Raw genomic sequence first — 25,710 nt, 5'->3', positions numbered from 1 at the left:
CATGGTGACATACACAGCTACACGGGAGGTTGAGGTTGAAGAATTGCTTGAACTCAAGAGGTGGAGGTTGCAACGAGTCGGGATCATGCCACTGCACTTCAGCTTGAGCAACAAAGCCAGACTCTGTCTCAAAAAACAAAAACAGGAGTCGCCAGGCGCGGTGGCTCAAGCCTGTAATCCCAGCACTTTGGGAGGCCGAGGCGGGTGGATCACGAGGTCAAGAGATCAAGACCATCCCGGTCAACATGGTGAAACCCCGTCTCTACTGAAAAAATACAAAAAATTAGCTGGGCATGGTGGTGCGTGCCTGTAATCCCAGCCACTCAGGAGGCTGAGGCAGGAGAATTGCCTGAACCCAGGAGGCGGAGGTTGTGGTGAGCCGAGATCGCGCCATTGCACTCCGGCCTGGGTAACAAGAGCGAAACTCCGTCTCAAAAAAAAAAAAAAAAAAAAATAGGAGTCAGCAAAGTATAGTCCACAGAATGCACAGAATGGTTTTTATATTTTGTAATGGTTGGGGAAAAGTCAAAGAATAATCAGATTTTATGATATAAAATTACATAAAATTCAAATTTTCATGTCAATAAATGAAGTCTTACTATTATTTATTAAATTTCGGACATAGCTACACTCATTTGTTGATAACTCGACTTTGCTTTGCGCCACAAACTTCAACAACAGAGTTGCGCGAGCAGCTGCAACAGACAGAAGCGTCAAAGCCTAAAATAATTACTGTCCAGCCCTTTACAGAAAGTGTCCCGATTCTAATCTACATGAACACTTTGACAGAACACCATGAGTCTGACTTTTCTCTCTAGTTATTTATCAGATTTCCTTTTTGTATTCTGCAGTTTCAGCAGGATGTATCCAGATACACATTTATTTTTATTTGCCCTACTCTGACTTCGGTTTGTTCCCCTCAATCTGGGGACTTGAAGTCTGTGGAAGTCTTTATGGAAAATCTTCAGCCACTGTCTCTTTGATTATTGCTTCTTGCCTATTCTCTAAATATTTCCTCCTCTGAGACTCCCAAGGACTTCCCTTTCTTTTTCTTTGAAACAGGTCTCGCTCTGTCACCAAGGCTGGAGTGCAGTGGCACAATCACAGCTCACTGCAGCCTCCAACTCCTGGGCTCAGGTGATCCTCCCACCTCAGCCTCCTGAATAGCTAGGACTACAAGCATGAGCCACCACACCCAGCTTTTAAAATTATTTATTTATTTATTTATTTATTTATTTTTTATTTATTTTTTTTTTTTTTGAGGCAGAGTTTCACTCGTTACCCAGGCTGGAGTGCAATGGCGCGATCTCGGCTCACCGCAACCTCCGCCTCCTGGGTTCAGGCAATTCTCCTGCCTCAGCCTCCTGAGTGGCTGGGATTACAGGCACACGCCACCATGCCCAGCTAATTTTTTGTATTTTTTTAGTAGAGACGGGGTTTCACCATGTTGACCAGGCTGGTCTCGATCTCTTGACCTCGTGATCCACCCGCCTCGGCCTCCCAAAGTGCTGGGATTACAGGCTTGAGCCACCGCGCCTGGCCCTATTTATTTATTTTTTAAGACAGGGTTTCACCATGTTGGCCAGGGTGGTCTCGAACTCCAGACCTCAGGTGATCCGCCCACCTTGGCCTCCCAAAGTGATGGAATTACAGGCGCGAGCCACCTTGCCCAGCCTATTTATTTATTTAAATTTTTTTTTTTTGTAGAGGCAAGGTCTTGCTGTGTTAGCCCGGCTGGTCTCCTGGCCTCAAGTGATCTTCCTGCCTCAACCTCCCAAAATGCTGGGATTACAGGCATGAGCCACCACACACAGTCTTCCGATGACTTTTAGTTACCTTTTATTGTTTCCATCTTTTTGTTTTTCAGTGTTACATTATAAGTGATTTCTCAGATATAGCTTCCAGTTCATTAATCTTCTTTAAATTGTGTTTAATCTGCTCTTTAGCTTATCCATGAATTTTTTCATTCCAGTGGCTATATATTTTTTTTTAACAGAAGCCATGGCACTCTTTTTTTTTTTTTTTTTTTTAATTTTTTTTTTTTTTTTTTTGAGATGGAGTTTCGCTCTTGTTACCCAGGCTGGAGTGCAATGGCGCGATCTCGGCTCACCGCAACCTCCGCCTCCTGGGTTCAGGCAATTCTCCTGCCTCAGCCTCCTGAGTAGCTGGGATTACAGGCACGCGCCACCATGCCCAGCTAATTTTTTGTGTTTTTAGTAGAGACGGGGTTTCACCATGTTGACCAGGCTGGTCTCGATCTCTTGACCTCGTGATCCACCCGCCTCGGCCTCCCAAAGTGCTGGGATTACAGGCTTGAGCCACCGCGCCCGGCCTTTTTTTTTTTTTTTTGAGACGGATTCTCGCTCTGTTACCCAGGCTGGAGTACAGTGGTGCCATCTCTGCTCACTGCAACCTCTGCCTCCTGGGCGCAAGCGATCCTCCCACCTCAACCTGCAGAGAAGCTGGGACTACAGATGCAGGCACCATCATGCCTGGCCAATTTTTGAATTTTTAGTAGAAACAGGGTTTCACCATGTCACCCAGGCCAGTCTCGAACTCCTGAACTCAAGTAATCCACCCACCTGGGCCTCCCAAAGTGCTGGGATTACAGGCATGAGCCACACGCCTGGCCCGTTGGGTTGCTTTTTAAATCTTCTGGTTCTCTCTTCATACCATCCTGTTGGCCTCTCTTCCGCTCTTACCCCTCTTTTCTCTGCATGTGTCCTGTGGTCTCTCAGGCAGCTGTATGATGTACACTGAGACGCCAGGTCTCTTGTTTTCGTCTCTGCCTCACCACCCTCATGGTGGTTCTTTACTTTTATAATCTGTAGGTTTGTTTTGTTTTGTTTTTGAGACAGTCTCTCTCTGTCACTCAGGCTGGGGTGCAATGACACGATCTCAGCTCTCTGCAGCCTCCGCCTCCCAGGTTCAAGCGATTCTCCTGACTCAGCCTCCGGAATAGCTGGGATTATAGGTGCACGCCACCACGCCCAGCTAATTTTTGTATTTTTAGTAGAGACGGCGTTTCACCCCATCTCACCTGGGTTGGCCAGGCTGGTCTCCAGGAGGGTCACCCGCCTTGGCCTCCCAAAGTACTGGGATTACAGGCGTGAGCCACCACTTCTGGCCCAGTAATCTGTAGTTTTTATCACGAGTTCACCTTTGGGAACAGCAGGGTTTTTTGGGTTTGCTTTTGTTTTTAGAAGTTCCACGTGCCCAAGTGGGTTGAAAGCGTACCTCTGCTCAGCAGGGGTTTTTTCTAGTTGTTTTCAGCTTTTCACACCCTAGAGATAGACGACACCCCTGCTTGAAGGGCAGACCCTGGAGTTCCGGGCTCTCTAGAGCAGCTGTTTCCACTCCCGACCCTGAACGTTTGTATCCTCACCACTTTCTCCGACTGGTGGGAGATAGCGCAGATAGATTCATATCTTAGCCTTTCGAGACCGTGGAATGTTTGTTTCTTGCTCCTCAGACTATACAGTTCTTCTGTCACTTACAGGTGTAGGAGCCCAGGTGCCGAAGCCCCTCTCTGCATCTGAAACCCCCGCGGGATCAGCCCGCTCCCACAATCCCAGCTTCGTTTCTCTCTTTGTCTTTGATACATTGGGCCATCCCTTTCTTTCAAGTTCACTTGTTTTCACTTTTTTTTTCTTTTTTTGTTGAGAATGGGGTCTCGCTATATTGTCCAGGTAGGTCTCAAACTTCTGGGCTCAAGGTATCCTCTCACCTCTGCCCCTTAGTAACAGCTGGGATTACAAGTGTCAGCCACCACACCTGGCTCAAGTTCACATAAAAAAAAAAATTTTTATAGGCTGGGCATGGTGGCTCACACCTGTAATCCCAGCACTTTGGGAGGCTGAGGCGGGAAGATCACGAGGTCAGGAGTTCAAGACCAGACTGGCCAACATGGTGAAACCCCGTCTCTACTAAAAAATACCAAAATTAGCTGGGCATGGTGGCTCGTGCCTGTAATCCCAGCTACCTGGGAGAAGGAGGTAGGAGAATTGCTTGAACCGGGCCCAGGAGGCATAGGTTTCAGTGAGCTGAGATTGTGCCACTGCACTCCAGCCATGGCTACAGATCAAGACTCCATCTCAAAAAAAAAAAAAAAAAAAAAGTTTATAAACATAAGTAGCAGGAGAGGTCCAGCCACCCTCTCAATTCATCATGCCACTCGAGGTGCGGTGGGGGGGGCACTGAATGCTGCCAGTGCCAGGGAACTCCCTACCTTCCAGGGCTCTGGAGAGACCCAAATCTTGCTCATGCTGAGGAACGGTGGGCAGCTGAGAGCAGGTCTTCTCCAGGCAGCTTGAGTGGGGGGAGGTGAGGATGAGGGTGGGCGGGTGACGTAACAAGCAGACCTTGAGGCCAGGTGTTTTCAGGGATAGAAGTCTGGGGGCTGCTGGGACCCCTCCATCTCCATCCTGGCGCCTCCTGGGGAAGGGGCGCAGCCTGGGTCCTGCTGGCATCTGGGGCCCGGGGGCAACAGATACTCCCTCCTGGAGCCTCAGTGGCGGGAGAGCATCATCACAAACTCTGCGGGAGAGCAGGGCAGGGCTTGGGCCGGTCCACGTCAGGGATCCCAGGGGGTGCTGGGCTCAGCCTGGGCCCTGGGAGGATGGGAGGGTTTTCCAGGAAGGATACTCACCATCAAAGTCTACGGTGCCATCCCCATTGAGGTCCACTTCTCGGAGCATCTCGTCCAGCTCAGGACCCGCCAGTGGCTCCCCGAGAAGAGCCGGCACTGCCTCCCGCAGCTCTGGTACGGTAATTCGTCCATCCCTGTCCCTGTCAAACTAGGGTCCCGGCAAGGCTCAGCCCCTCCCACCCAAAGCTGCCTCAGCCTGCAGCCAGCTCCACTCTTACCCCTGCCTGTACCTAGATGCCCCCCTGCCCACCATCTCCACCCACGCACACCTTCCCCAACCTCCCACGACAAGGTGGTTTGCCTCCTGGTCCAGGAAGTCCCCCTGGATGGATCCCCTAGCTGGGAGTGAGCTGGACCCTCTCTGACCCATTGCTGGGCCTCACTCCCACCACCTGCAGGGCTCTGGGCCTTCCTGAGGCTGAGACCTGAGTGAGAGGCCAGCAAGGATGCCACCCAGCCCTGCCCCCCTCTGCCCACCGCACCGCGCTCCCACCTCTCGGAAGGCGATGCGCAGCTCCCGAACCCCCAGCATGTGCGCCGTCTCCTCCCTCAGCTTTGGGCCTATCAGTTCCACAAACTCCTCAAAGTCCACGCGGCCACCCACTGCGGACCCAGGCAGAGTATCACAATGGTGAGGGCATGAGGGCTGAAGCCCAAGGAGGGACACCCCACAGGCCAGGCACCCCCACCCCCAGGCTCTGCACCTAGGAAAAAACAAGCATGTTGATGCAGCAGAGAGGAGGCTGGAACCCCCATCCTCGGCTGCTGGGGTGCCGGGGCTGCTTCTGCTCTTAGCGAAGAACCTGAGTGTGCGAGGAAGAGACCAGGCTTTGGACCAGATAGTCCCGGGTTCAAATCTTGACCCCGCTGCTGTGTCTGGCACTGGCTGACTTACCCTCCCTTCCTCATCCTAGGGACAGGGTGAGAAGCCTACTTCATGGTGGTGCTGCTGGGGTTCAGGTTCACAGCCATGAGGTGCTGGAGCCCCGTGGGCAGCAATCAGTGCCACTTCCCGACACACCCATGTAGTCTATGCCTCCGTTCTAAGATGCCGTCAGTCACACAAACACCCATAGTCATGCAACAGCTTTGCCACGACACCAGATGTCCACATCAGCTATAAATCACATCCCCATTTTGGAAATTGTATGGAGAAAATGCAGGAGTCCTGGAATGAAGTGAATCTGAGCTTTGCCTGAGGACAAACCAGCGAAAGGTAACCGCACCGTGCCTGCCATCAGACACCTAGTCGCCAGGCGCGGCTGGGGTCCTCTCCCGCCAGGGTGACCCCGATTCAGTTATCTGCCGCCGGGGCACAGGAATGGGGCAGAGTCACAGAAAGAGAGCGAAAGAGAGAGGGTGCCACGTGACTAGTGTCAGCAGAGAGCACTTTATCACTGAGTCGGGGCCCCTGGACCAGCGAGGCAGGAAGGGCTCAGGTGGAAGGAGTGAATGTGTGCACCGGCCACGGCAACAGGTATCCCCAGTGGGATCCTCAACCTGAGCCCCAAGGGGCCCTCCTGCATCTCTAGGGCCGCCTTCCTGGCCGGCCTTCCCACACACAGAGGCAGGAGCTTGGACCCTAGTGCTCCCACCTGGAAACCATCACCCTCCCTCACTCCCACCGCCACCCTGATGGCCTCTCAAGGGCCACCTCCTGCCAGCCCCTCGTGATCCCTCTGAACCATGCAGCCCAGAGAAGCCCAGGCTGCCGGGTGGGCGGGGCCCAGCACTGACTTCGCATCTTGATGTGCTGGGAGACCGCCAGGAGCTCCATCTCAGTGGGCATGTAGCCCAGGGTCCGCATGCAGTCGCCCAGCTCCCGGTGGCTGATGTAGCCGTCACGGTCGGTGTCAAACTCCTCGAAGGCGGCCTGAAGCTCTGTGGGGGAGGGAGGTCAGGCCCAGGTGGCCAGGCTCAGGGACAGCCCCTGCCCCCGCCAGTAGCAAGAGCCACTCACCATCTAGCTCCTCCGGGCCCAGCTCTCGATCCTGCACGGGGAGAGTCTGCCATGTCCCCAGGGCCAGCCATGGCTCTGTCACCCTTCCTCCTCCATCCCCTGCTCATGCGGGCCTGGGCAGGGCCAGCCACAGCGGGGCAGGGAAAGGACGCTGCAGCCTCGTGTGTCCCAGGAGGAGCAAGCTTGCTTTCATGCTTCTGGGGCCTGGAGCCCCCACAGAGCCCTGGTGCGAGCTCTGGCTCTGCCCACGCCCACACCGGCCAGAGACCCACCCTTTCCCAAACCACAGCAACACAATCCCACAGCCCAGGTTCAGTCTGGGGCAGAAGAGACAGAGGGCCTCTCAGGGGCAGGGTGGGCTGAACCCCAGGGGTGTGTCTCCAGCCCCACCCCCAGGCCCCCGAGGCCCACCCAGGTCCCACCTAACCTTCCCGAAGACTCGATTGAGCAGGGGCCCGTATGTCCTCTGAGCAGCATCGTGCCGGGAGTCAGGACGATGTCGGTGGGACTGGCGCGAAGAGGCCGGCCCAGGGGATGCAGGGGGTACCCCTGCCGGCCCCTCTCCAGTCCTGGGAAGGTTCTTGCTGCTCCCCAGGGCCTCGGGGCCTGCCTGGTCCCCAGAGCTGCCAGCGCGCTTCCGGGACCCTCGGAGCCCCCTCTCCTTCTTGCTCCTCTTCCTGGTCATTGGGGGCTCCTCTGCATCACTCTTGGGAGTCACAGGGGTCTTCTGAGGGCCAGTGGCTGGGTCTGGGCCATGCTGCCCGCTCACCTGCTCTGTGGCCATGGGGGAGGGAGGGCAGGGCTCAGACACAGCACTCCTGGGCACCCTTGGCTCTCAGGACTCATGAAGCTGCTTATGCACCCCCACTCTTAGAGCTGGGAGCCTAGGATCGGGCTCTGAGGGGGATTAGGGTAAGTGAGGTAGGCAGCCCCGGCCCTAATCCCAGTGCTTTGCTCCAGAGCTGGCCAGGGCAGAGCCAGATGGGTCCAGAGAACTGTCCTCAGTCAGAAGCAAAGGGCACCAGGACATGGTGGCTGCCATGAGCCTCAGATGTCAGACCTGCTACTTATTAGTCGGGAGATCCAGCAGAGTCCCCTCCCAATCTCGGTTTCCCCATCTATAAAATGTGGGGAATAGAGCCAGGGTGCAGAGGACTCAGCCCAGCTGTGTGACATGGGTGGAGGCCTTTGTTAGAGGACCAGGGTAGGCATCTTAGGCAGGAGGAGGCATTTGGACGACAGCTGGGAGGTGGGAAAGGACGAGCAAGTGGCCCACTGGGGCCCCCCATGGGTGACATCCTGCGCGGCGCAGAGGGCATGTGAAACGGAGGAAGAGGCCAGATCACAGACACCTCGAATGCTGGGTGGAGGGGCACAGGGGGTGATGTGGGAGGAGGTGGGTCGCAGAGGTCTGGGGGAGGAGGGTCTGACTGTCCAGGCCCGTTAAGGGCTGGGGGAGGGGGCCTGGCTGGTCACTTGGCCCTACTGGGCCAGGGTTAGGGTTTCCCAGCAAGCAGCCCTATGAATGATTGATGTCCTCTCAGCTTGGGTTTCCTGCCCAGCCGCCTTAGCGCCGCCAGGCGCCACACAGCAGGCCCCGGTGAGGGCCGGGGAGACAGCTGGAGCTGTCTCACTCCCAGGTAAGCCAGGCCTCACTGGTCAGGGCCGGGGGCTGGGGGTGCCTGGGGCTCTGATCCAATAGGGAATAGAGACAGCAGAGGGGGGCAAGAAGGAGGAGGAACCCTGCGGGTACAGAGGCCACCAGACTAAAGACCAAGTGGCTGGAGCCATGGGCCTGGGGGCAGCCGTTCCCTCCCCGGACTGTACCACCACGTGGGCTCTCAGGGCCCTCTGCCAGCAGGGAGGGCGAGGTGGGGCTGCAGGCCTCTTGCATCCCAGGTCTGGGTGCCCCCCAACCGCCCTTGCCCTCACTGCCATCCCACTGCAGAGCCCTCCCCTTCTCTGTTTAGCAGCTCCAGGAGACAAACGGGGCTCACCTCCTGCCTGAGCTGTGGGGAGCAGGAGAGAGCCATGGGGGGCAGGAGACACTGGAGAGGTACCGGGGCTCCCAGGATGGCCCTCCTGGCCCCAGGCTGTCGGGGTCCTGAGATCCGGACTTCATCCTGAGACCCATGAGTGACACTCACTGGAGGGGAGGGGGTTCCCACTGCCGCAGACTCCCTACCTTTGGGTCCCCTGGGACTGTGGGAGTGAGAGCCCGCCCTTCTTGGAACCCTAAACACTCAAACCCCAGGAGAGCAGGCATAAAGGGGCCTTGTGATGAGCAGACCAAGTGGTCTTCAAACTGTGCTTCCTGGAACCCTAGGGGGGTACTCTTTTCCCCCCTTAATTTGAGCACCCCCTTTTAGTTCATATAGGAGTTCTACTAAAATACTTTTTAAAGACAAAATTTCGTACCTTTAACAATCTTTGGAAGCCTCTGGGTTAGTCTACCCAGACACAGTGGGATTCCACATGGCAGGAGATTAAGTCTAGCTGGGCACGATGGCTCAAGCCTGTAATCTCAACACTTTAGGAGGCCGAGGTAGAAGGATTGCTTGCGCTCATGAGTTTAAAACCAGCCTGGGCAACACAGCAAGAACTTGTCTCTGCTGAAAATTTTAAAAGCTGGCTGGCCGGGCGCGGTGGCTCATGCCTGTAATCCAAGCACTTTGGAGGCCAAGGCGGGTGGATCACCTGAGGTCGGGAGTTCAAGACCAGCCTTACCAACATGGTGAAACCCTGTCTTTATGGGAAAAAAAAAAAAAAAAAAAAAAAAATTTGGCTGGGTGCAATGGTTCACACCTGTAATCCCAGAACTTTGGGAGGCCAAAGCAAGCAGATCATGAGGTCAAGAGATCGAGACCATCATAGCCAATATGATGTAAGTCCATCTCTACTAAAAATACAAAAATTTGCTGGGTGTGGTGGCACGTGCCTATAGTCCCAACTACTTGGGAGGCTGAGGCATAGGAATCACTTGAACCCAGCACATGGCGGTTATAGTGAGCCAAGATCACTGTACTCTAGCCTGGGCAACAGAATAAGACTCCATCTAAAAGAAAAAAAAAAATAGTAATGGGTGCTATTTTTTTTTTTTTTTTGAGACGGAGTTTCGCTCTTGTTACCCAGGCTGGAGTGCAATGGCACGATCTCGGCTCACCGCAACCTCCGCCTCCTGGGTTCAAGCAATTCTCCTGCCTCAACCTCCTGAGTAGCAGGGATTACAGGCACGTGCCACCATGCCCAGCTAATTTTTTGTATTTTTAGTAGAGATGGAGTTTCACCATGTTGACCAGGCTGGTCTTGATCTTTTGACTTCATGATCCACCCGCCTGGGCCTCCCAAAGTGCTGGGATTACAGGCTTGAGCCACCGCGCCCGGCTGCTGTTTTTTTTGAGACAAGAGTCTTGCTTTGTTACCCAGGCTGGAGTGCAGTGGCATGATCCCGGCTCACCACAACCTCTGCCTCCTGGGCTCAAGTGATTCTCCTTCTGCTGCCTCCCGCGTAGCTGGGATTACAGGCATCTGCCACCACACCTGGCTTATTTTTGTACATTTAGTAGAGATGGGGTTTCACCATGTTGGCCAGGCTGGTCTTGAACTCCTGACCTCGTGATCCACCCACCTCGGCCTCCCAAAGTGCTGAGATTACAGGCGTGAGCCACCACGCCCAGCCGTGGGTGCTGTTTTTTTTTTTTTTTTTTTTTTTTTTGAGACGGAGTTTCGCTCTTGTTACCCAGGCTGGAGTGCAATGGCGCGATCTCGGCTCACCGCAACCTCCGCCTCCTGGGTTCAGGCAATTCTCCTGCCTCAGCCTCCTGAGTAGCTGGGATTACAGGCACGCACCACCATGCCCAGCTATTTTTTTTTGTATTTTTGGTAGAGACGGGGTTTCACCATGTTGACCAGGATGGTCTCGATCTCTTGACCTTGTGATCCACCCTCCTCGGCCTCCCAAAGTGCTGGGATTACAGGCTTGAGCCACCGCGCCCGGCCTGGGTGCTGTTTTTAAAAGTAGTGGCTGCACGTCTGTAGTCCCAGCTACTAGAGAGGCTGAGGTGGGAGGGTCACTGGAGCCCAGGAGGTGGAGGCTGCAGGGATAGTGCCACTGCACTCTATCCCGGGCAATAGAGTAAGGCCCTGTCTCAAAAAAAAAAAAAAGTCTGGGTTGAGCCCTGCCTTCTCTTTTCCTACCTTCACTGATTCTCTGAACCTCCCTCTCCTTGCCTGTAACGTAGATGGTATAAGGACTCCCTGAGATCATCCATTTCAAGCCCTTGGCACAGGCTGACTACCCAAAAGGCAATGACAACGGCACAGGGAGGGCTGTGACTTGCCTGGAGATGCCCCGCACCATCTCTCTCGTTCTCGGTCATTCACGCTGTTATTGATTCACCAGGCACCCACTCCGTGTCCAGCAGGGCTCTGGGGACCCCAGATGGACACTGCTATGGAAACCGACCTGGGTGCCACCACCGGCCACAGGCCCCGCACGGAGCTGGACGACGAGGACTCCTACCCCCAGGGTGGCTGGGACACAGTCTTCCTGGTGGCTCTGCTGCTCCTTGGGCTGCCAGCCAATGGGCTGATGGCGTGGCTGGCCGGCTCCCAGGCCCGGCATGGAGCAGGCACGCGTCTGGCGCTGCTCCTGCTCAGCCTGGCCCTCTCTGACTTCTTGTTCCTGGCGGCAGCGGCCTTCCAGATCCTGGAGATCCAGCATGGAGGGCACTGGCCGCTGGGGACAGCTGCCTGCCGCTTCTACTACTTCCTGTGGGGTGTATCGTACACCTCTGGCCTCTTCCTGCTGGCTGCCCTCAGCCTGGACCGCTGCCTGCTGGCGCTGTGCCCACATTGGTACCCTAGGCACCGCCCTGCCCGCTTGCCCCTCTGGGTCTGCGCTGGGGTCTGGGTGCTGGCCACGCTCTTCAGCGTGCCCTGGCTGGTCTTCCCCGAGGCCACGGTCTGGTGGTACGACCTGGTCATTTGTCTGGACTTCTGGGACAGCGAGGAGCTGCCGCTGCGGATGCTGGAGGTCCTGGGGGGCTTCCTGCCTTTCCTCCTGCTGCTGGTCTGTCACGTGCTCACCCAGGCCTCGGCTTGTCACACCTGCCGCCGCCAACCGCAGCCCACAGCCTGCCGGGGCTTTGCCCGTGTGGCCAGGACCATTCTGTCGGCCTACGTGGTCCTGCGGCTGCCATACCAGCTGGCCCAGCTGCTCTATCTGGCTTTCCTATGGGACATCTACCCCGGCTACCTGCTCTGGGAGGCCCTGGTTTACTCCGATTACCTGATCCTGCTCAACAGCTGCCTCAGCCCCTTCCTCTGCCTCATGGCCAGCGCCGACCTCCGGGCCCTGCTGCGCTCCGTGCTCTCGTCCTTCGCGGCAGCTCTCTGCGAGGAACGGCCGGGCAGCTTCACACCTGCTGAGCCACAGACCCAGCTGGACTCTGAGGGCCCAGCTCTGCCAGGGCCGACAGTGGAGGCCCAGCCACAGATGGATCCTGTGGCCCAGCCTCAGGTGAACCCCACAGCCCAGCCACCATCAGCTCCCACAGCCCAGCCACAGCTGAACCCCACGGCCCAGCCACAGTCAGCTTCTGTGGCCCAGGCACAGTCAGGCACTGAGGCCCAGACGCCTGGACCCGCTGCCAGTTCTGTGCCCAGTCCCTGTGACGAAGCCTCCCGGGCCCCATCCTCCCATCCCACACCAGGGGCCCCGGAGAACCCAGCCCCTCCTCCTGCCTCTGAAGGAGCAATCCCCAGCGGCACTCCTCCCGAGGAGGCCCCAGGCACAGGCCCCACGTGAGGGTCCAGGAATGCCCAGGCCTGCCAGAGCAGCGAAAGAGTCCGGGGGAGACAGAAGAACCAGCCAGGCAGACAGGCGGGAAGCCACGGACAGCGCTGTCCTTGAAAACCCTGCCGAATCCCTCGGGCCTGGAGGGAGGACTTGAGGGAGGGGAAACGAACCAGCCAAAAGTCTCTGGCAGTTCCATGTCGCGTCCCTGTTCCCAGCCACCAGCCTCTTCCGTGGTTGCCCCCAACACACACACAGTTGCCCGACAGCCCCCGAACCACAGCTAATGGCATCTTGCGGGGTTCACTGCTGACAGTTCACCGGGCCTCAGTCGTGCTGGAGGAAGACAGCAGGGGGCACTTTCCTGGGCTTGACTTGACTTCCCTTTCATCCTTCCCTCCCTCTCCTCCTCCGGTCCCATCCTCCAGCCTGGACACAAGGACACAAAACAAAAAAGTCCCTGCAGAGAAGGGGGTCTCCTGGGAGCCGCCAGCCCCAAGCAGGAGCCCGAGGCCCTGGTGACCCACACGCTGCCCGGCATGGCCAAGCCTGATCCAGCAGTCCCCTGCCCCCAACAGTCACTGAGGCTGGGGCAGGGTCTCCCTCAGCAAGGCGCCAGGAGAAGAGGCCGGAGCTGCCTAGCCTGGATTCACATCCAGCTCTGCCATGTTCCAGCTGCGCGACTCTGGAGGAGCCACTTCACCTTCCAAGCTCCCGTGTCATTGGCCATCGTGAGGATGAAATGAGGAAGTGTGTAAGGCACCCGAGGGCCTGGCACACGGAGGGGCTGGGTGAACTGGTGGTGTTTTCCTTCAGCCACATACAGGGATGTCCCTTTAGCGGCTGGGGATGGATGGAGGTGGCAGCAGGGAGAGACGTCACCTGGCCCAAGCATGTGAGATCTTGTGATCCACTGGGGCCGCAGACACCAGGATGGCCTGTGATCAGGGGGCCACCTCTGGACCTTACGGGGCCGCAGAGGACTTCAAAGTCTGACTCGATTTAAAAGTTCAATTAGCATCCACCTGCTCCCACCCATGGGGAGGGCGGTATGGGATTCTCCATGGGGCTGCGGGTGCGGAGGCCCCGAACCTGCCTGAACAGCATCCTCCTTCTGTCAGCCCAAGTACACAAATGAGAAGTTGTAAAGCACACAGAGCTCAGGCACCAGTGGTTCTACAAAGGGCAAAGGCTGGCCGGGCACAGTGGCTCACACCTGTAATCCCAGCACTTTGGGAGGCCGAGGCAGGTGGATCACAAGTTCAGGAGTTCAAGACCAGCCTGACCAACATGATGAAACCCTAAAAATACAAAAGTTAGCTGGGCATCGTGGCGCAAGCCTATAATCCCAGCTGCTTGGGAGGCTGAGGCAGGAGAATTGCTTGAACTGGGACCTGAGAGGCGGAGGTTACAGTGAGCTGAGATTGTGCCACTGCACTCCCGCGTGGGCTATAGAGTGAGACTCTGCCTCGAAAAAAGAAAGAAAGAAAGAAAGAGAGAGAGAGGGAGGGAGGGAGGAAGGAAGGAAGAAAGGAAGGAAAGAAAGAAAGAAAAAGAAAAGGTAGGCCGGGCGCGGTGGCTCACGCCTGTAATCCCAGCACTTTGGGAGGCCGAGGCGGGTGGATCACGGGGTCAAGAGATCGAGACCATCCTGGTCAACATGGTGAAACCCCGTCTCTACTGAAAATACAAAAAAGGTAGCTTGGCATGGTGGCGCGTGGCTGTAATCCCAGCTACTCAGGAGGCTGAGGCAGGAGAATTGCCTGAACCCAGGAGGCGGAGGTTGCGGTGAGCCGAGATCGCGCCATTGCACTCCAGCCTGGGTAACAAGAGCAAAACTCCGTCTCAAAAAAAAAAAAAAAAAAAAAATTAGCTGGGCATGGTGGCGCACACCTGTAGTCCCAGCTACTCGGGAGGCTGAGGCAGGAGAATTGCTTGAACCCAGGAGGCGGAGGTTGCAGTGAGCTGAGATTGTGCCATTGCACTCCAGCCTGGGTAACAAGAGCGAAACTCCATCTCAAAAAAAAAAAAAAAGAAGAAGAAGAAATGAAAAAGCCAAGGCTCCCAGAGGTCACACAGCCTCTCTAGGGCAGAACCAGCTCTTCCCTCTCAAGCTGCAGATGCTGCAGAAAAAAACTAGAAGTGCTGACAGTCTATCTTCCAACCCCCACCCCACTTCCCTTTTCCCATGCATCGTTCCCTCCTGGCACCCACCCCACCCAGCATTCTCCTGATCCCCAGTGTTCCAATCATGTCCCCTTATCCCATTAGCTCAGTATTGTGACCTTCAGCAACTGAGGTGCCCTTCCCAGCAGGTGTAAATGAAATGATGTCTGATGTGCGCCCTTCCCAGACTTGCCTGCATTTTCCAAACGTGCGGCAGCCTAGTGATAGTCAGGTCTGGGTTCTAGTTATCGACTTCCTCTCAGCCTGTTTTCTCCTCTGTAAAATGGGGTGATCACGTTCCCCTTGCAGGCTTGGCAGTTCTGATCACTGACTGAGTCCAGAGCTGGGAAGTGCTGTGGGCAGGGGGTGGCACCAGGAGCATAGTTGTGGCGATGGAATTGTGGGCACTGAGGCCTGTGGGAGAGAGATTTCTGGCCAGGCGTGAATTTATTGAATTCATTCATCCAGCATTCCTTGGGCACTAGCTAGATGCCTTTCTGGCCAGCCTTCCATTCTGGAGACGCCTGGGTGGGGCTAAGGGTGCACTCTCCGGTGACCCTCAAGCTGTTGAATTCCGGCTCCACCACTCATAGGCTATGTGACCTTCCGCAAAGCTCTTGGCCTCTGTGGGACTCAGTTTCCTTATCTGTAAAATGAGGATGATAATAATGATACCCATCTCCCAGGAGTATGAATCCCTATGAAGCGATGTGACTGTTAGCCATCAATTTGATTACAGCAGTGGGCAACCCCCAGTCTCACTCAGCCCCGGGACCAATATGGAGTCACAGGCCAGAGCCTGAGTGGCAGGTCGTCTGTCCCCCAAGCCTCCCCACCACGGCACTGCTCCTGTTCCACAGGTAAGCTCTCCTACTCCGCGTCCGATTGAAGGGCACACTCTGAGAGCAGGGCCTGGCTTCAGTCCCCCCGGGGCACTCCACGGTGCCCATCTCCCTTTTTCTGGGCAGGGCTCCCAGAGCCTTTTCAGCATGGCAGGCAGATCGGGGAATAAAACCTTAGCACCAGCTGCTTGCCTGCAGCTCTGGTCCACACTCCAAACCCCACCTCTTGGGGAGTGGGCCAGCCCCACTTCCAAGGATCCAAATGGGAATCCCACCCATAATGGGTGATTTCTTTCCAGGAGAAAGACCATCACCCCTTGGCCAGCCAGGACAGCGGATACTCAAGAAGGGAACAAGAAAGGTAGCTGGCGTTGTGCCTGAGCGAGCACAGAAAGTCAACATCAAGACAAAAGTATGCCAAATTGCAGGGTCTGCATTGCCGGCAGCCACGGAGGACTCACGTCTCTCCAACCCGTGGCCCCAAAAGGAGGGTGTCAAGACCTTTTATACCCATAAACCACCTCGGGGGTGAGGGTGAGGGGCGGGGGAGGGTGGGCATTCCGTAAATCACCTCCTGGGCAGAGATGAGGGTGAGGGGCTTCAGACATTCTGAGTGTTACTTAAGTGGTTCACAGAGGTCAAGATAAGCGTTAATTTACTCGTTGCCTGGGTAGGGTGGAAATTACAGACCTTAGTTACTTATTACAAGTTGGAGGGGCCAAGATGGCGTGGGTTTGGACTGCTCGCCTGTCACATCAGGGTTCCAGAGAGCAGTTTCAACAGAAAGCCGAGGGATGGTTGAGGCATGCAGTTTTATGGGGTTTTTACCATGTCACAGCTGGTGCCCCAGAGCCTCCAGCCTGAGGGACAGACAGTCTGCCTGAGGGCAGACTCCACCTTTGGGACAGGATGGGGTGGAATGCCTGAAGGGTTTTGCAGGATAAAGAGGAGTTCTCAGGCCAGGCATGGTGGCTCACGCCTATGATCCCAGCACTTTCGGAGGCCAAGGCAAGCAGATCAACTGAGGTCAGGAGTTTGAGATCAGCCTGGCCAACATGGTGAAACCTCATCTCTACCAATACAAAAATTAGCCAGGCATGGTGGCACATGCCTGTAATCCCAGCTAGTTGGGAGGCTGAGGCAGGAGAATTGCTTGAACCCAGGAGGTGCAGATTGTGTAAGCCCCAGGAGGTTCACCCTGCCTGCTGCCTAGAAGAGCTGATTCACTGAGACAGGGAAATTGCAATAGAGAAAGAGTAATTCACGCAGACTCGGCTGTGCAGGAGACTGGAGTTTATTATTACTCAAATCAGTCTCCCTGAGCATTCTCAGGGAGCAGAGTTTTTAAGGATAACTTGGTGGGTCGGGGAAAGCCAGTGAGCCAGGAGTGCTGATTGGTCAAGGATGAAATCGTAGGGAGTCAAAGCCGGCTTCATGCAAGCTGTCAGTTCCTGGGTGGGGGCCCAAGAGCAGAAGAGCCAGTTTATTGATGTGGGTGGGGCCAGCTGATCCATCAAGTGCAGGGTCTGCAAAACATCTCAAGGGCTGATCTTAGGAGCAGTTTAGGGAGGGGAAGAATCTTGTCACCTCCAGCTACGTGACTCCTGAACCATCATTTCTAATCTTGTGGCTAATGTGAGTCCTCAGAGGTAGTCAGGTCCCCAGTCAACAAGGAAGTCTGCTTTGGGAAAGGGCTGTCACCGTCTTTGTTTGAATCGTAAACTAAGTTTCTTCCAAAGTGAGTTCAGTCTACGCCCAGAAGTGAACAAGGACAGCTTAGAGGTTAGAAGCAAGATGGAGTCATTAAGTCAGATCTCTTTCACTCTCAGTCATAGTTTCGCAAAGGCGGTTTCAGTTGCAGTGAGCCGAAATCGTGCCACTGCACTCCCGCCTGGGCAACAGAGCGAGATGCCATCTCCAAAAAAAAAAAAAAAGAGGAGTTCTCCTAGTGGCCCACAGAGGAGGGTTTTTGTGTTGGAGAAAATGGGCATGAAGGTGGGCTTACCTCCAAGACATTGCCCAGCCATGACCTCCTGCCTGCCACATCCCATGGGGGCCAGGCTCCTGCTGCCATCTGGGAGACTCACTCCTTCTCCAGGTGAGAGATGCCCTTCTTTCCTTCTCCTTCATGGGCACCAGACATTGATTCTGAGAGTTGTGATTACGAATATTGTTCAATTCTATATTCAGGGTTGCTGCTCATTCATTTCATTCCTCATACATTACTTGATCCCATACTGCGTGTTGGGTCTTTTTTTTTTTTTTTTTTTTTGAGATGGAGTTTTGCTCTTGTTACCCAGGCTGGAGTGCAATGGCGCGATCGCGGCTCACCGAAACCTCTGCCTCCAGGGTTCAGGCAATTCTCCTGCCTCAGCCTCCGGAGTAGCTGGGATTACAGGCACGCGCCACCATGCCCAGCTAATTTTTTGTATTTTTAGTAGAGACGGGGTTTCACCATGTAGACCAGGACGGTCTCGATCTCTTGACCTCGTGATCCACCCGCCTCAGCCTCCCAAAGTGCTGGGATTACAGGCTTGAGCCACCGCGCCCGGCGTGTTGGGTCTTGTTCTGGGTGCTGGGAATACTGCAGGAAAATAGGCAAAGTCCTTACCTTCAATTTGCTGACATCCTGGTGGAAGCTGACACACAACAAATACACCAATAAGCACTTGATAGGACATCAGGGATGCTGAAGAACACAGGCAGATGCTGACTCACACCTGTAATCCCAGAGTGCTGGGAGGCTGAGGCAGGACTGCTTGAGGCCAGGAGTGTGGGACCAGCCTGAGCAACATAGGAGACCCCCGTATCTACAAAAATAAAAAGTAGCTAGGCATGGTAATGCATGCCTGTAGTCCCAGCTACTTGGGAGCCTGAGGTGGGAGGACTGAGCCCCAGAGAGTGAGGCTATAGTGAGCTAGGACCGCACCACTGCGCTCCAGCCTGAGCAACAGAGCGAGACCCTGTCTCCAAAAAAAAGAACAACGCAGTCAGGACAAGTAAGGGCCAGAGAGTGGCTGTGTAAGGAGTGGGCAGGGAAAGCCCTAGGAGGGAGTGATGTGTGACCAGAGGCCTGGAGCGAGTGGGGAAGGGAGCCTCTTTGGGATCGGAGGGAAGTGCTTCCAGACGGAGAGAACAGGATGTGGCCAGGCCTTGGGGTGGGATCATCTATATGATCCTTCCAGCCCCAGGGTTTATAGAGCAGTAGGCAAAGCAAGGACTTTGGACCCAAGCCGAAGGGGATTGCATCAGGCTGGGTGACCTCAGGCAAGCACCGCACCTCTCTGTGCCTGTTTCCTCAACCGGGTGTGGCAATGGGAGTGAGATGGGGTACAAGCCCCAGGTCACCCTCAGACACACAGCGGGGGCTTGTTGTAGCCACAGACAAGGCTCCTGTGGTCTCTGCTCTCCCCGCCTTCCTCTCCCACCCCTCTCTTTCTGGGAAAGGGACAGTGCCATTGGTCAGCCAGGGCAGTCGATGCTCAAGGAAGGAATAAGGAAAGTGGCCGCTGGCCTAAGGGAGGGGGCGCACTCCACCTGTGGAACAGGATGGGGTGGATCTGGAGAGGCCAGTCTGGGCTCCTTGTCACAGGACCTGGCTAGAGGAAGAGAGAGGCCTCTGGACGGATCTCCAGGGGAGATGGTGGAGGAAGGAAGGCAAGGTGCAAGGGACTCGCCAGCCGTGGCCCCCTTTGGAATTGTAATAAGAAGGTTCGGCAGAATGCACAAGTGCTCACCCAGAAGAATGAGACTCCTGGGTCTTCCACTCCATAAAGCTCTGCTGTTTGCTGGATGGGTGCAATGGCTCACACCAGGAATCCCAGCACTTTGGGAGGCTGAGGTGGGTGGATCACCCGAGGTCAGGAGTTTGAGACCAGCCTGGCCAACATGGTGAAACCCTGTGTCGACTAAAAATACAAAAAATTAGCAGGACATAGCAGTGGGAGCCTATAATCCCAGCTACTCCAGAGGCTAAGGCAGAATTGCTTGAATGTGGGAGGCGGAGATTGCAATAAGCAGAGATCCCACCACTGTACGCCAGCCTGGGTGACAGAGCAATACACGGTCTCTGGGGAAAAAAAAGAAAAAAGTTAGCTGGGCGTGGTGGCGGGTGCCTGTAATCCCAGCTACTCAGGAGGCTGGGGCAGGAGACTCACTTGAACCTGGGAGGCAGAGGTTGCAGTGAGCCAAAATCGTGCTATTGCACTCCAGCTTGGGTGACAAGAGTAAACCTCCGTCACACACACACACACACACACACGAAAAAAAGCCTGGGTGACAGAGACCCCGTCTCTACAAAAAGTAAAGAAAAATTAGCCAGGCGTGGTGGTGAGGGTCTGTAGGCCCAGCTACTTGGAAGGCTGAGGCAGGAGGAGCCCTTGAGCCTACGAAGTCGAGGCTGCAGTGAGCTATGATCGTTCCACTAAATTCTAGCCCGTCTAGACCTTGTCTCAAAAAAAAAAAAAATCCCAACACCTGCTGTTTTGTTTACATTGTTAGCCAAGACCATGAACTTTTATAACTTAAAAGGAGGCACGTGAACACATCCACTGTCCGTGTAGATTCTACATTTGTTGGGGGCCGCAATGGGTCGCCTTGGAGGTGTGCGTTCCGGGGGGTGGGGCCAGGAAGGCGGGACCTCACCCAATCCTGGAGACTCCTGCGGATGCCACTGTGAGGAGCAGGACGGCGAAGGAGCCCGGGTCTGCGGCCAGGCTGCATCCGCACCTGCGACGCCTCCGCGGTGGACGCCGTCGGCTCCGCCCCGTCCCTTCTTCCCAAGGGGCTGCAGAGGGAGGCTCCCCATCGGGTCCTGGGGGCGGGGCTCTCCCTGGCTCCGCCCCCTGCGGCCCCGCTCCCAGCGCCCCCGCGCGTCTCAGCCTCACGCCCCGCCCCTCCGCGCGTGACCTCGGCGCCCCCCCCATCGCGAGCCCCTGCCCCGCCCCCGCCCCCGCCCCCGCCCCGGGGCCCTCTGTCACTTCCTGAATCCCGCTTCCTGCTTCCCAGAGGCCGGGATCCGGAGCCGCCCGAAGTCAGTGCCGCAGCCCCTGGCGCCCCCGGTGAGCGCGGCAGGGCCGGGGCTGGGGGCGAGGGCAGGGCTGCAGGGGCGGGGCTGAGGGGGGATTGCGGGTCCCAGGAACCCTTCCCCTACCCTACGCCCCACTTAGTCCCACTCCCCGTGGCCGCCCAGCCTCTCCTCTCCTAGGCGAGTTTCCCTGGAAGTTGGGCTCCTAGTTCACCCTGCATTCCTGATCCAAGGTCGCTCTGGTTTGCTTCGCGGCCGGCAGCTGCGTCCCGACCCCGGTTTCTTCCTGGGGGCCCTGCCGGGGCTCCCTGCGCACTCCCTGGGACTCAGAACCGGGGCCTCACTCGGCCCCACAGTAAAGAGACCTTTCCTGCCTCCTCTCTTTTTCCCATTACCCAGCCTCCAAATCTCTGGGCAGGAGGGAGGCCGCTCCCGACTGGCTGGGACCTACAGCAGAACTGAGTGCTCTCCAGCCCCGCCACCTCCCACCTCCCGCCCCGCACACACACCAGAGCCAGGGAGGGGCCCTGCATCCTTTGAAGCCCCTCAGGACTCAGCGGCGGTCAGAGCCGGGCGGTGCATTTACCCCTCAGAGCATTGCTAGGCTCTGCACCTGTGACCCCATTCTGTAATTGGGGAAACTGTGACCCAGGAGGATGATGGTGGCCCGGCCCCTGGTGGGCGCTGGCGTTGGGATGGGCTGCGCTGACCCAGGCCCCCCTGTCCCGCAGACATGTCCTTCCGCAAAGTGGTCCGGCAGAGCAAATTCCGCCATGTGTTCGGGCAGCCGGTTAAGAACGACCAGTGCTATGAGGACATTCGCGTGTCCCGTGTTACCTGGGACAGCACCTTTTGCGCCGTCAACCCCAAGTTCCTGGCGGTGATTGTGGAAGCCAGTGGTGGGGGTGCCTTTCTGGTGCTCCCCCTAAGCAAGGTGGGTCCTGTCAGGGTTGGGGAAGAGGAGGCACCTCAGCCACCCCTGCTGGGCCTTTCTGCACACTTGGAACCCCTTATCTTGCTCTTTCTCACACTGCTGGGCAGGCGTTATAAGCCAGATTTATTGTCTCAAGTGTTAGCACAGACAGAGAGTGGCCTGTTGCCACAGAGTCAGGGTTAGAGGCAACAGACATTTCCTGCTTACCTGGCGAATGGGGCACAGTCACATCAGGGCCACCTGTGAGCCAGGACTTGCACGCCATTCCCACTCCATGGAGGGAAAACCAAGGCTCTGGGAGGAGTGGAACCCGCTGACCACCTCCTTGTGCCCACAGACGGGCCGAATTGACAAGGCCTACCCGACGGTGTGCGGGCACACGGGGCCTGTCCTGGACATCGACTGGTGTCCCCACAATGACGAAGTCATCGCCAGTGGCTCAGAGGACTGTACGGTCATGGTGAGGCACCAGACTGGCTGGGCCAGGGTCACAGGTGTGGTTCAAGGGGACCAGCAGTAGGGCCAGCAGAGGACTGAGCCTGGTGGCCCTGTCTTTACCACAGGTGTGGCAGATCCCAGAGAACGGGCTGACCTCCCCGCTGACGGAGCCGGTGGTGGTATTAGAGGGGCACACCAAGCGGGTGGGCATCATTGCCTGGCACCCAACAGCCCGCAATGTGCTGCTCAGTGCAGGTCTGCACCGCACTCCATTTGGTCCCCCCCCCAGATCCCTCCACACATCCCAGCAGCCCCTCCAGAGCCTACCTGACAGAGGGGAAAGCTGAGGCCCTCAGAGTTGGAGAGACCCAGGGTGGTGGGCGGAGTGGGCCTGGGGAGCTAATAGCCCCCTGCCGCCCGCCCGGCCCGAGCTGACGGCCCTCACCTGCCAGGCTGCGACAACGTGGTACTCATCTGGAACGTGGGCACGGCGGAGGAGCTGTACCGCCTGGACAGCCTGCACCCTGACCTCATCTACAACGTCAGCTGGAACCGCAACGGCAGCCTGTTCTGCTCAGCATGCAAGGACAAGAGCGTGCGCATCATCGACCCCCGCCGGGGCACCCTGGTGGCAGTACGTGGCCCCCAAGGGCACGGATGGCTGTGGACAGGCCCAGGGCCTCACGTGGGACACTGCACTGACCAGCCTGTCCCCCCCAACAGGAGCGGGAGAAGGCTCACGAGGGTGCCCGGCCCATGCGGGCCATCTTCCTGGCCGACGGCAAGGTGTTCACCACAGGCTTCAGCCGAATGAGTGAGCGGCAGCTGGCACTCTGGGACCCCGTGAGTGGCCAGCCTGAGGGGCAAGCTGGAGATGTGGGGCCGACCCTGGGGAGCTCCGCCCTGGGCTGGGCAAGCAGGGTTCACCCTGGAGAGGCCTGGGATTCCTAGGTTCTCTGCCTGACACTCGAGGGGTCAGCCTCTCCTCTCCTGCCCCCTGCTCGCCCAACTGCCCTACCACTCCCCCATAGCCTCCCACTGCCCGTGTCTTCGCCCATGTCGTTCATGCCAATGGAAGGCCCCTCCTCTCCCTTGCTTGCCTGTACCACCCAGCTGCCAGTGCCAGCCTCCCCACTCCTCCAGAAAGCCTCCCAGCCCTGCATGAGAAGCGCCCTGACCCCTAGCCCTCTCTGCTTCTGCATAGTGACCTCTAGGGCCCCTTAAGCAGGGAGCAGGTGCTGCTGGCACCCTGGGTCCCCCGTAGCAGGGTATGTCTCAGCACTGCTCCGTGGCCTGGGCATAGTCTTAAGGCCTGGAGGAGGCTGGGAAAGAGGCCCTGGGAATGAAGTGGGTCCAGGAGGGCCAGGTGGGGGGTCTTCGTGTGGGCAAAAGCATAGAGGTGGGAGAGAGCCCACCTGCATTTAGGGGACAGGCTGGCTGGCCTCAGTGAGGCCTGTCCTGGTGCAGTCTGGGATCAGGGGGCGAGGGGGTTCTGCTTGGCCTGACTACCTGCAATGTGCCAGGAAAACCTCGAGGAGCCCATGGCCCTGCAGGAACTGGACTCAAGCAATGGGGCCCTGCTGCCCTTCTACGACCCTGACACCAGCGTGGTCTACGTCTGTGGCAAGGTGGGGCCGGGCAGGGCTGGCAAGGGGCAGGGCACAGGCCTGCCCGGTGCTGAGCCCCCTCCCCACACAGGGTGACTCCAGCATCCGGTACTTTGAGATCACCGAGGAGCCCCCCTACATCCACTTCCTGAACACATTCACCAGCAAGGAGCCCCAGCGGGGCATGGGCAGCATGCCCAAGCGGGGCCTGGAGGTCAGCAAGTGCGAGATCGCCCGGTAAGAGGGCCACCAAGGCCACTCCGGGACAGGGCCAGGCCAGGGGTCTCCAGGGTGAGAGGTCAGGCCACGGAGGCTGCTCGGGAGCAGAATCCGCCACAGGGGCCTTGCAGCAGGGTGGGCTACAGGAACTGTCATGAGGCAGCTTGGGTGGGGAGTCTAGCTGCCTTAGGGGTCAGCCTGTGGAGGTCTGGGGGCGAGGACTGAAAGTGGAGGATGCCGGGAGCCAGGAGAGCAGGGGGCGGAGGGGTTCCACTGATGGCTCCTCCTCGCATCCCCAGGTTCTACAAACTGCATGAGCGCAAGTGTGAGCCCATTGTCATGACTGTGCCAAGAAAGGTGAGGCCACCCATCCCTCTGCTCACTTGCCCCTTTCTCTAGCAGGCAGGCCATGCCGTTGTGACCAGGGCAGTGGAACACGACCTAGTATGGTTTGTGGGCAGTGAGCTGGACAGATGCCAGCTTGCCCTTGTACCAGCCAGCTGTGGGGCTGTGCCAGGCAGGGGGCAAGTGGGGATGAGACACAGGGGGAGCAGGGGCCCTGCCCTGAACAAGCCACAGGAGGACACCAGACAGTCAGGGAGGGAGTGGCAGCCACAGAGATCTTCCTGAAGGAGGCAGGAAGCACAGCTGGGGTGGCGCCTTCCACTGGGACAGGCCAGGCGAAGGGCATGGTGGTGGGAATGGGGAGAGGAACAGGGAGTCTAGCTGCAGTGGGGAATCTCATGAAGCGGAGACTGGGCCACATGTGGCTTGGCCTCAGATGCCCCCTCAGAGCCTTGAACACGCTTCCATGATTCTCTGGCCAGCATCGGCCGAGTGCTCTTTCAGCGTGCCAGGCACATTTCGGGGAGCGGAGCTGAGCTGATGGGGCCTGCTCCGGGAGCTCACAGTCCATGGGCCCAGAATCCCACAAAGCCACATAGTGGCCCCTGTGGCTTGCAGGGGAAGGGAGTGACAGGGGCCTTGCCCAGGAAGGGTGGGAAAGCTTTAGAGTGAGCTGTTGACAGTGTCCAGAAGGGAAGTGAAAGGCCAGATTTGAGCTTTAGAAAGGTCCCTCGGGGCCAGGCTGTGAGAGAGTGGGTTGACAGAGTGTAAGCCTGGGTCCAGGGAGTGATGAGGGACCCTGATGGGGCCTCCCAACTGATCCTGACCTCCCTGGCCCCCTGCCCAGTCGGACCTCTTCCAGGATGATCTGTACCCGGACACAGCCGGGCCTGAGGCAGCCCTGGAGGCTGAGGAGTGGGTGAGCGGGCGGGACGCTGACCCCATCCTCATCTCTCTGCGGGAGGCGTACGTGCCCAGCAAGCAGCGGGACCTGAAGATCAGCCGGCGCAATGTGCTGTCAGATGGACGGCCCGCTGTGGCCCCAGGCGCCTCCCGCCTGGGGGCCCCTGCATCTGCCACCACTGCTGCTGATGCCACCCCCAGTGGCAGCCTGGCCAGAGCCGGGGTATGCACCCCCAGGCACGGGTGGTGTTGGGAGCCCCACATGTGGCCCTGAGCCATTTGCTGTCCCTCTCTGGGGTGGTGGTGGGCTTGGGAGGGCAGTGGCTTAGCAGCCCCTGACCAGCGCGCCCTCTCCCCACCCACTCACGTCCCCACAGGAGGCTGGGAAGCTGGAGGAGGTGATGCAGGAGCTTCGGGCCCTGAGGGCACTGGTCAAGGAGCAGGGGGAGCGCATCTGCCGCCTAGAGGAGCAGCTGGGCCGCATGGAGAACGGGGATGCCTAGGGGCACAGCCATGTGCCCCCTTCCCACTCAGCTTCTGCTGGCTGGTGGCACCGGGCTGGCTGGCTGGCTGCCAGGGCCTCTGAGGCAGCAGGGGTCAGTTCCCACCCCAACCCATCCCAGGCCCAGGCCGAAGCCACCACCCAGCTTTCCTCATTGTTGCTGTGGAGGATTTCTACGCCCAAGCGAGCTCCTCGACCTCTGAGGGACCATCTCCCTCACCACGGCCCAGACCTCCCTCCCCAGAGGAAGCAGGAGGGTGGGCTCTATATTTTCATTCCAAAATAAAATTCTCTTTCTAAAAGCCAGGCTGACCTGCGGCTGG

General features: G+C 57.4%; 3 protein-coding genes and 1 long non-coding RNA gene across 8 annotated transcripts; 2 read left to right on the top strand and 2 right to left on the bottom strand.

Moving 5' to 3' along the window:
• Positions 1 to 1,719: 1,719 nt before the first annotated feature.
• Positions 1,720 to 12,738, bottom strand: CABP4 (calcium binding protein 4). Its single transcript, XM_003941200.4, has 8 exons — positions 12,579 to 12,738; positions 11,131 to 12,031; positions 7,036 to 11,036; positions 6,609 to 6,639; positions 6,386 to 6,529; positions 5,142 to 5,251; positions 4,649 to 4,796; positions 1,720 to 4,536 (listed from the first exon to the last, which is right to left on the bottom strand). Exons 3-8 carry the CDS (start codon positions 7,390 to 7,392, stop codon positions 4,508 to 4,510), a joined length of 819 nt encoding a protein of 272 aa, XP_003941249.1. The 5' UTR covers positions 7,393 to 11,036; positions 11,131 to 12,031; positions 12,579 to 12,738; the 3' UTR covers positions 1,720 to 4,507.
• GPR152 (G protein-coupled receptor 152) lies at positions 11,050 to 12,417 on the top strand. The gene has a single exon (XM_003941201.4). It carries the CDS (start codon positions 11,050 to 11,052, stop codon positions 12,415 to 12,417), a length of 1,368 nt encoding a protein of 455 aa, XP_003941250.1.
• A 3,868-nt stretch (positions 12,739 to 16,606) lies between the features above and the next one.
• LOC120364597 (uncharacterized) lies at positions 16,607 to 20,328 on the bottom strand. Of its 4 annotated transcripts, none has more exons than XR_012518217.1 (3): positions 18,025 to 20,328; positions 17,419 to 17,561; positions 16,607 to 17,328 (listed from the first exon to the last, which is right to left on the bottom strand). It is a non-coding gene; the product is annotated as an uncharacterized LOC120364597 (long non-coding RNA). The 4 variants fall into 4 exon arrangements; XR_012518215.1 differs by having other exon boundaries at positions 17,419 to 18,223; positions 19,151 to 20,328; XR_012518216.1 differs by having other exon boundaries at positions 17,419 to 18,102; positions 19,151 to 20,328.
• A 61-nt stretch (positions 20,329 to 20,389) lies between these two features.
• CORO1B (coronin 1B) lies at positions 20,390 to 25,689 on the top strand. Of its 2 annotated transcripts, none has more exons than XM_010351955.3 (11): positions 20,390 to 20,473; positions 21,171 to 21,373; positions 21,711 to 21,833; positions 21,937 to 22,066; positions 22,264 to 22,445; positions 22,535 to 22,654; positions 23,335 to 23,439; positions 23,510 to 23,655; positions 23,937 to 23,994; positions 24,830 to 25,108; positions 25,263 to 25,689. In XM_010351955.3, the coding sequence occupies exons 2-11, from the start codon at positions 21,173 to 21,175 to the stop codon at positions 25,386 to 25,388; spliced, it is 1,470 nt and encodes a 489-aa protein (XP_010350257.1). In that variant the 5' UTR covers positions 20,390 to 20,473; positions 21,171 to 21,172; the 3' UTR covers positions 25,389 to 25,689. The 2 variants fall into 2 exon arrangements, with proteins under 2 accessions (XP_010350257.1, XP_074257872.1); XM_074401771.1 differs by lacking the exon at positions 20,390 to 20,473 and adding an exon at positions 20,609 to 21,067.
• The last annotated feature ends 21 nt before the right edge of the window (positions 25,690 to 25,710 follow it).

Source organism: Saimiri boliviensis, chromosome 6 (genome assembly GCF_048565385.1).
Source record: "Saimiri boliviensis isolate mSaiBol1 chromosome 6, mSaiBol1.pri, whole genome shotgun sequence".
NCBI lineage: Eukaryota > Metazoa > Chordata > Mammalia > Primates > Cebidae > Saimiri > Saimiri boliviensis.
Note: the sequence above shows the minus strand (reverse complement) of the source record. Positions and strands in the feature narration are given on the sequence as shown.

Bases quoted from the DNA above. Each gene is read 5' to 3' on its own strand.
- CORO1B (XM_010351955.3), top strand. From the start codon at position 21,173: ATGTCCTTCCGCAAAGTGGTCCGGCAGAGCAAATTCCGCCATGTGTTC. The intron at 21,374-21,710 runs GTGGGTCCTGTC...TTGTGCCCACAG, and splicing joins TGGTGCTCCCCCTAAGCAAG to ACGGGCCGAATTGACAAGGC. The intron at 22,446-22,534 runs GTACGTGGCCCC...CCCCCCCAACAG, and splicing joins GCCGGGGCACCCTGGTGGCA to GAGCGGGAGAAGGCTCACGA.
- GPR152 (XM_003941201.4), top strand. From the start codon at position 11,050: ATGGACACTGCTATGGAAACCGACCTGGGTGCCACCACCGGCCACAGG.
- CABP4 (XM_003941200.4), bottom strand. From the start codon at position 7,392: ATGGCCACAGAGCAGGTGAGCGGGCAGCATGGCCCAGACCCAGCCACT. The intron at 6,530-6,608 runs GTGAGTGGCTCT...CCTCCCCCACAG, and splicing joins GGGCCCGGAGGAGCTAGATG to AGCTTCAGGCCGCCTTCGAG. The intron at 4,797-5,141 runs GTGGGAGCGCGG...CCGGGACCCTAG, and splicing joins TGCGCATCGCCTTCCGAGAG to TTTGACAGGGACAGGGATGG.